The sequence below is a fragment of the Cupressus sempervirens genome, chromosome 8, assembly GCF_028749045.1.
Source record: "Cupressus sempervirens isolate cs-2001-9-10 chromosome 8, ASM2874904v1, whole genome shotgun sequence".
In the NCBI taxonomy this organism is placed as follows: Eukaryota; Viridiplantae; Streptophyta; class Pinopsida; order Cupressales; family Cupressaceae; genus Cupressus; species Cupressus sempervirens.
Genome location: NC_143125.1, coordinates 621,115,018 through 621,124,821, shown reverse-complemented (window position 1 = coordinate 621,124,821; position 9,804 = coordinate 621,115,018). Strand labels below are relative to the sequence as shown.

The following is a 9,804-nucleotide window of genomic DNA, read 5'->3' as shown; positions in this document are numbered from 1 at the left end:
TTTTTTTTTTTTAACATCTTCATATGACAATTTATTTGCATAAAATCTTTTTTGTTCATCCCTCTTAACCTACCAAATATCTAACTGACCACTAATTGAGGCTATCTGGGTGTTAATGGATTCGAGGGATGATGCCAATTGAGCCCTCATTGGATTGGTTTGTCTGGATTCTTTCAACCGAGCAATGAGTCTTTCTAATTCAGTTTTGCCTCTCTCTATTTCATTTATTATATTTTCTTGTGTGCCTGGCAAAGGTCTTGCAATTGGTTTGGGTTATGGAATTTGTTGTTCTTCTTGAGGAGGGTTTTGGTTTTGAGGGTTTTGAGGCTCTTGTGGATTTTCCGGTTGATTATGGACATTTCCTGATAAAAAATAAATTGAAATCCAAATAAATAAACAAATCTAAATGAAATTTGTAAAAACCCTACAAAACAATATAAAAAACCTACAAAACAATATGAAAAACATATTAAACAACGCAAAGTTAAGTTAATATCACTTACGGCATCGTCGTGGGTGTGCTTGTTGTCTTCGATTTCATTGGCGAGGAGGCATATTTGCAAATGAAGGTGAAAACTTGAGTTTTTGACCTGCGTATGTGCTGTTCTCTATGGGAATAACAAAAAATGAACATAAAAATGATGGGCTGCGGGTTTGCAACCCATCATATATAACTTTTTGATAACGCAAATAGCGCGCACGCGCTATAGCGTGTACACGCTATTGAAATTAGGAAAAAAAGAAAACCATGTCACCTTTTTGGCACCACAACTCGGTGTATATGCCCAAATACCAAAAAATTCTCAAAAGCACAAGCTAAGTTCTTTCCATAAATAAAACAATGCACATCCCTTTAAAAGGATTGTGACTCCAATATATGTGCGACCTATTTTTTCTCCCAATTTTCACATTATGCATGTTATATAAAAATTAGCGATTGACCATTTCAATCTGGCAAATGCCACATATAGGAAGCTAAAACAAAGATATACTTTTCATGAATTTAAGAAAAAAAGTTTTGCAAAATATGACCAATCAATGGTACTAAACAAATCCCTGAAGGAAACTTTATAAATACCCAGTGCCCGAAAATGTGCAAGGCACAACCTAATTTTGTAACTACCTAAAAACACATCCATGCCATGATATATTGAAAATCCAAAAATTATATAAATACCTTTTTATTGCACAAAGGTTATAAATTAAAAATAACGAGCCCTTTATATTCTCCCAATTTTTTGTACTATCCATATTAGATATTAAAATAATACCAACTAACCATTTGAACCTCGTACATGTTAGATAACTAGGGATAACTGGGGGGTGACTCAGTTATCACCAGTTATCCTACAAGCCTTAAAACCACTTTTCACCAACTTAAAATTTTATAAACTTTTAGATCATTAACTTGGTAGATAGATCTAACATCACAATTCAAATTGATTAAAACTGTTCATCAAATTGTCAACTTACTGTTCCTTAATATACTTAATATCAGATTAAACATCTAGCTTATATTGAGTTGCAACATTAAACAATTAATTTGAAATAAAGATGCAACACAATACACATTCATGCATTTTGATGAAAGTATTTAACATGAAAACCCTATAAAGGGGAAAACCACTTGGGAACCGATAGCCCAAAGAACCAACCATGTTAAATGTTACATACAAATTTTTAATGTGATCTTGTTGGAGGATTTACACAAAATATCATCTAGACCATATCACTCCTTGACATTTCTGAAGAGTGACTTACTCTAAATGACTTACAAACATTACTATTGAATGTTAGCATACAATATTTCAAAAGATTGTTAGGTTCACTCGGTTAAGATATTTTTTTCTACAATGGTAAGAAAGTAATGGTGAAATAATCTATTAGGTTTTAGCACTACCTTGCTTGTTTAGATCTCTACTTTACTCAATCTCTTTCTTCTGATCCTAGCTGATTCACACACTTCACACTTCAGACTTCAACTTAACACTTCCTCTACTTGATCTTCTGAATACTGTTATGCTCAATTCACCTTATTCTATCTTCTTCCACTTCAATCACCAACATCCACATCAATAATAATAAAATATTTTTTTCATCCTTTAAATAGAAACTTTTGCTATTCGAGAATCTTCCAAGTTTGTCGCTTAATCATAATCGTAGATCTCCATCATATTCAAATTCATGGAATCTAAATGCTTAGGAAACATACTTCCCACCTTGAACTTTGTGCTCCATTTCAAATAGATAAATCTTATCCACTAGATCTTCATTGAATTTCTCTAGTTGTTGATCCCATAACGAACTGTGTCCTTATTCTAGAAACTTCTCAAACATTCTTAATTTGCATCAAATGTCAATCTCAAATTAATCTTTTCTAAACTTATTTTTCATGTTCATGCTTGGTGAACATTACAATTTTCTCGGTCAATAGTAAACCTGGTTAACACTGAAATCACTAGGTTAACACCATGTTCCTTCACTTCTTCCTTAGGTGCTCGAAGACAGCTATAGCAGATCAGTTAATACTGTATTTCTTCATTCATTGACTAAATTGTCTTGCATACACATCTTGCTTAAGATCATGTAAAACAATCAAAACAACATTATATATTATTAGAGTCTAACTCATCAAGTTCCCATTGAATACCATACACTTTATCAACATGCTTTCTTCAAATCCTCTTTATCAATCAAATGATATGACACTCTACTGAATTAACATAATGTCTAACCAATTAAGGCTTGACATTAATGACAACATCACAATTGACATGACTTCCACATTCATTAACAACACTATCAGTTGGGGCTAACCATACACATCATTTACATAAAACTAAAATGAGCAATTATTTTTCATAGATTTGGGAAAATACGTGCAATGCATAGAATAATTTAATAATTGATTAAACACATTCGAGCCATGACATAGGGAAAATCCAAACAAACAAAGTACTTTTTACTACATCAATACGAAAAAAAGAAAAAAGAAAAAATATTATAGGTACCTCTAATCCCTCCTTTGCCTCTAAGTCCGCCCTCACTCCATTTCATTTGGACAACTTCTTTGTGCAAGAATGAAAGTCGCATCCTTAAACCTACCAAATAGCCAAAAACAAGACATAAATCACTTTAACAACAAAGCAAAAAACTACCATAGTAAACACCAAGGTGTGCAATAGATAAACTTGAGAATGAAACAACAATAATCACTCTCGATACCTAAAACATAACTTTGAATTCTGATTCAAAAACTTGACTTTGCTCCTTTTGTGCTTGCCAAAAAAAGATATAACAAAATCAATGTGGATTGGAAAAAAAATACCGCATTTACCATTACTGTAGTTTGTATTTATCATGACAAGTAACATTTACCATGATCAAAGATATTTATGTTGGAAATATTCAAGACTAAGCTAAGTTATTGAAAGGGGAGGGACAAATAAGTAACTTCTAAAACTTCAACAATTTCAACTCTTAAACCAATCAACATTTAATCCATCATATAAACTCTGATCTAATTGCATGCATAAGAAACTGAAAATATGAAAACATTCATAACACTGTGACACAAAGATTTGGTGACCCAGAAACCTTCCAAATAGAAAGTAAAACTGGGGTGGGGATGATACCCACAACTTTAGTACTGCAGTATAAAGTTAGCATGTTAAAGCTTACATTGATCACTTCTAATGATCTGCAATGTTAGGAGCAATGAAGACTGCTAGCTCCACCTTGTGAAATGATTTACAAACATACAATTAAGTATGCACTTAGTAAAGAGATTTACAAAAGACTGTTAGGTCTACCTTGTGAAAGGATTTGACTGATCCACCTGTTAGGATGAAACAATAGATGATCTTTGATTTGCAACTTGGTTTGTTGAATGAGATTCCTTTAAGTACTGATCACCTTGCTATGATAGATATGACTTTGCTACTCCTTATACTGTTGTAGCCTTTGTAATTCATTCTTTATGCTTTTCTCTAATTTAGTTCGCATTCCCACCTTCATATTCTTACATACATATTTCATACATACATTGGATATGATACAATGCATTACATATATATCAATCCAATTATACAAATTACAAAGTCGGCCACAATACAAGTTACCACAAATATTACAAAGTTGGCCCACATGAAGACATTTGAGTTCTAAAGATTGACTCGGTGAGGTTCTGATACTCGACATCCACTATCAATGCTCAACATCATTATGCACTTGTTATACGTAGAAGCTCGATCCATACTGATCACTTCCAAGTAGTCTTGAACTCTGTTCACACTGGTGACTTGGTAGATACTGTGAAACCCGTCATATAAACTGAGTCTCTTGATTTACATTGTATGACTTGGTAAACACTATCACATCAAGCTCAGTATAAACTGAATCACTTGGTTAACACTAGGAAGCTTGGTTAACATTGGACTCACATTACATACACTGCAAACTCGGTGAATACTGCATAGCTTGGCTTGCATTGGTAAACTTGGCATACACTGAGATTCACGGTTTACACTGCTAATCTTTATTGTAATTGTGACTGCTCGGTAACCACCGAGATTTGTTTAAAGAACTCGGTAGCAACTAAAATACATGGCAAACACTATGAACTATATAATGAGCTTGGTAGCTATATACAATCTGAATAAGTGTGTGTCACTAATAACAAACTTGACTGATATGCCAACAATTTAGTACACCAACTACTATATTATAATTGCAACAAACACTAGTCTCCTCTTTTTTCTCTCCCAATTTTTAACATTAGAAAAAAAATAAATCAATTAACTAATTTTAAACAATTATAAGAAAAAAATTTGTAAAAAATTATGAAAATGAAAAACAACAAGAGATGCAAAGCATCATAGTTCCTACCATATGTGTCATGATTATAGTATTAGTATTGTAGAGTGTGACAATAAAGGGTTGAGATGGAGGAATAAATTTTTTAATTTGAAGGAATGACAAATGTATCAGAACAACATTCTTAATATCCTTTGATCTTTTGGAGGTTGAAATATCTTAATTATAATTGTACATAGAACTTAAGAACTAAAGACAGTGGAGAAAAATAGACAATTATATTTTTTTTATTAATGTTTGTAGTTGAATGTGAGGAGATAACTTATAGCTCTTACCAAGTACAAAATTGTAATTCCTTTACTTTGCTCTGTCATTAGAATTTTAACATCAATGCCTATTATCATCTTTGTACGCTATTTTTATTTATAAAAAATATTTAATCAACAACTTGACACCCAAAAATGATATAAGATATTTTAAATCTTAAATACATAAACATAATTGTACGTACTATTTTAATTTTTTTGGTTATATTATTTAGTTTTTATTTTCTGAAACTAAAATTATTTGTTACATGATTTTGTTTTTATTCTTTTAAAAGACAAAATGAATCAAAATTTTATGAGTTAGTATCCTATTATTATTAATTTGACTAATAATAAAGTAAAGTGTTGTGTGACATATGTTTTATAATAATTAAATTAATTGCACAATTAATACAAAAAAAATAGAATTTTAAGTTTTCCTTGATCTTTTGTTTTAAAATTTAATTTTGTCCATTACTATTTAGTAAGATCCAATAAGATTTCAATTAAATATTATTTTTATTTTTCAAAAAATAAAATAAAATTGTTCAAACTTTATAAAGAATTTAAAATCTCAAATTCTTGAAATGATAAAGTAAAGTGTAGTGTCACATCATCTTTTATGATATTTTCAATAATATTAATTGTACAATTAATGTTAAAAATTAGAGGTTTAATTTTTTTTTGGTTTTTTGGTTGAAAAATTAATTTTTTCCCTTACTATTTTTAGTGTTAGCCAATAAGATTTCAGTTAAAATTTTTTTCTCCATTTCAAAAAATAATAAAAATGTTCAAACTTTATTAAAGACTTAGAACCTAAAATAATTCTTGAATCTTATTAATTAAATAATAACATATTTTATAGTTTTAAATTGCATTTAATGAATGCATTCATATTCCTGCCAAGAACTAATAAACAAACCACGCTTTGACTAAAATTTTATCCTGTCTTTGAAAATTTAATAAACCATTGCTGTACAAAACATTAATTCCCCTATAAAAGCCAAACCTACATGTATACCATTTAATTCCCCCTAACAGCCAAGCCGACATCTATATTGCCATCTAATTGTATAACAAAAATATTTTCATACGAGATTACCCTCGATTTTCATTTTCAAAGATTTTACAAAAGGCCGCAATCACGTCTAATTTTCGTGGCGACTGATATTCTACAGAACAGATATCTTCTGTTAACTTTTCCCGTGACCACTCCAAGTCGCATTAGTGGGAGAATTCATGAGATTACATATTCTACAAAGGCCAGGTACACTCCCCATGACCCCGGCCATTCACATATTCGCAACACGATTGACAGAAGTCGCTGAGAAGAGAATCGATGTCGTTCCACGAACACCCTCCATCGCCTAAAGCCTTTCGTGCCTCGCCTCTCAACTTCTCCGCCCTCTTTCTCACTTCCCTTCCTTCCTCACTCCCCATCAATCGTTTCACCGCTTTCTCAATCTCCTCCGCACTCACCATCTCATTTTCCTCTGCAGTTCCCCATTCTTTCACTTCCACGCCCGCCTTCAACTCTCGCGTCACTAGACCCGCATTGGCAAACTGATCCGTATGCAGAGGCCACGTCAGCATGCCCACTCCTGCGCTGATGCTCTCCAATGTCGAATTCCACCCGCAGTGCGTCAAAAACCCGCCCGTCGACTCGTGAAAAAGGATATCAAGCTGAGGCGCCCAATTCCTCACTATAAAACCCCGCCCCTCCAATCGCCTCTCGTACTCTTGTTCTAGAAACTTGCAAGCCGATTCGAACTGCTCTTCTGTCGAGGAATCAACCCCGTCGGAAATCCTGAGCACCCACAAGAAAGGCTGCCCGCTGCGTTCCAATCCGTCAGCCAATTCTCTGATCTGTGTCACCGAAAGAGAAGATAAACTGCCGAATGAAACATACAAAACAGAGGCAGGAGCCTGCTTGTCTAACCATCTCATGCACTCTGTCTCCGCCTGCAATTGCAACCGATGTTCGCCATTCATCATGAATTCCTGCGGAAGAAGAGGGCCCACGCTCCACACGGGCTTCCCATCGTAGACTAATTCCTCTTTTCCATGGTGAGTGAATTCTGATTCGAGTGCGCTGAATGTGTTTATGATACATCCCTTGGCAGGCGCCGACAGAGACCTTTGGCGCCTCAAGTACTTAATCAATCTTTCAGGAAAGCAACGCTTCAGTGATATGTTAATATGGGGCGAACCCCATGTCATATCACATACCCGCTTTATCCAGAGGTTGAAATAAGCACCAGTGGGTCTGAAGACATATGCAGGGATTGAGTAATTGGACGCCACACTCTGAATCCATCCCATACACGAGTCGTAGACTATCACCACTCTCTCATTCTTCTCGGAACAGATTTTGTGCAGCAGCTGATCAACATGAGAGCCAAGCTGATCCTCCACGGCTTCAAACAGGGGAATCAAATGGAGCGGAAACAGATGAGTAGGATCAACATCAGGCTCTTCACTCGAGAGATGCGGCATGGGCAATTCCTCAAAACTAATATCAAACTTTTGAAGATCCCATCCCTCAACACGGCTTTGCACTTGGTGAATATGGGTGGAAGTAGTCACGAAAGATACGCTTGCTCCTCGTCCGGCAATAACTCTGGAGAATTGAAGGAGCGAATTGAGGTGTCCCTGTGCGGGGAGTGGCACCACCACCACTCGCATTCCATCTGCACCCATTGCTCAAAAAGCAATCTCAATTCACAGCTTTACAAACACAGGAACTTGATTATCCAGTTCACTAGATCAATAAAGTCGATGAATGACATTGCATGGCTGCAGCCAGCTCTTATAGATCAAGAGACTTGTGTGCCAACAAAGACTCAAACTTTGTGCCCCTATGTCCTCGCGCTTCCCACTATTCCGAATCATTAAAGAAACAGAACAAGTGTGAAATGACGTTTTTAAGTGTGAAATGGCAGGAGGGGTACAAAGACAAGTAGGAAATGGCGTGACCAATAGGGATAGACTTTTCGGCGCGATAGAGATGGAAAAGAGCCGCGTTCATACTTCATCTCGAGATAATGCAGCTGATTTGTACGTTGCCGCTTCTATTCAAGTTGCAATCTAGTTTTTTTGAATGTGAATGCAATTCAGGGAATCGTGTTTTGGTCACTTTATGCCAGGCTAGCCATTATTTAGCCGGTGTGATGTTATTTTAATGTCACTTCACCATAAAGTTTTTTATTTTATCGAAACAATGTGCATGGAATTATAGGCCGGAATTATATAGCAGAGCGTAGTCAACACGTTGTTAAGAAGATATAAGAAATAATTGCAAATCAAATATGTTAGATCAAATCAGATTTAAATTAAAACATGTTTACAGGAAGAATTTCGATCTGTAGTCCACCGATATAGTTGAAACTGATCGATTATAGAAAAGCATGAATAAATTCTGAGCTTTAGCATCTGGTGCAGCTGTTTGGAGCATAAGGTATCCTCTTTATAGAGTTGTAGAGTTTGAAATTTATTCCCACCCAAATAATTATTGTTGATTCTCATTGTTCATTGGAAACTTTCTGTAGTTCAAAACTTTGAGAACCTCTTTGAAAATTGACATGAACGTAGAAGCAGTTTTGCTTCTTGATTTAAACTAGTCTAATTTTTCATATATTAAGTAAAATAAATAATATTTTATAAAAATTTACATCATTAATATGAAAATTAGAATCTATATAGCTTCATTCAAATATAAAACATGCTAAAAAAATAGGAAAATGAATAACATCTTTTTTTCTTTTGTAATAAATATCTTCTAGAAAATATTTAAAAATATGTTTCAAACTTCCATTTTATCAACAAAGTGGACAATTAATGAGATGAACCTTCACATACTTTAACTTGTCACCAATTGGTAGTTTGAAGAGTGGGTTTTCAAGTGAGAATTTGACTATTAGCCTTAGTTTTACATTGTCAAATTTAAGCACTCAGAATTTTCACATTTTTTCTGAGAATTTAGGCATATACTAGAAGATTTTTCCAAAGCACTCTAAAACAAAAACTTAGGATAATATAAACACATACACAACAATCTTTTTATGTTTCATCTTTATATTTTTGGAAAGATATTATTTTGTTAAAAAAATTGCAAGTCCAAAAAGGAAAGAAAATGACCAGTGGTGAAAAAACTAGAGGTTAGCCTTCTACTTCTAATTAGTTAAAGAAAGAAAGATACATGTGAGGGATCTTCAAAGAAGGAAGGGTTTCCAATTACATCATGGTCTTGCAATTATCTCAAAAGAGTTTTTTGTCACAAAATTTTGCACCTTTGCTGGGTGTTTTATCTCCATAGTAACTTTGTGAAACATTAAAAAAATCTCCAAGTGTGAGACCTTGACATACGAGATTGAATTTCTCAAGAAGGCTGAATTCTTTTATGATCAAGGTGTGGTGTTGGGTTGAACTAACACTTGAAGATCTACTTCTAGCCTAGTCTAATAGGTTTTTAGGGAAAAGGAAAGAGTGAATGCACAAAGAAAAAAGGGGGTTGATACACCAAATCATAATGTCATTCTTACTTTTGGAACTATTCAAGACATCAATAAAAAGCTACCCCAACTTAAATGATTTCCTAATTAATCAATCTTCTAAGGTCATATGAAGGTTAGGATTCAATGAGATATTGCAAGGAACCCAAGTTTGCAAACAATATATTTTTAAG

General features: G+C 34.0%; 1 protein-coding gene across 1 annotated transcript; it reads right to left on the bottom strand.

The window, feature by feature from the left end:
• Positions 1-6,189: 6,189 nt before the first annotated feature.
• Positions 6,190-8,008, bottom strand: LOC149543976 (zeatin O-xylosyltransferase-like). The gene has a single exon (XM_089798610.1). It carries the CDS (start codon positions 7,818-7,820, stop codon positions 6,375-6,377), a length of 1,446 nt encoding a protein of 481 aa, XP_089654736.1. The 5' UTR covers positions 7,821-8,008; the 3' UTR covers positions 6,190-6,374.
• Positions 8,009-9,804: the final 1,796 nt, after the last annotated feature.

Bases quoted from the DNA above. Each gene is read 5' to 3' on its own strand.
- LOC149543976 (XM_089798610.1), bottom strand. From the start codon at position 7,820: ATGGGTGCAGATGGAATGCGAGTGGTGGTGGTGCCACTCCCCGCACAG.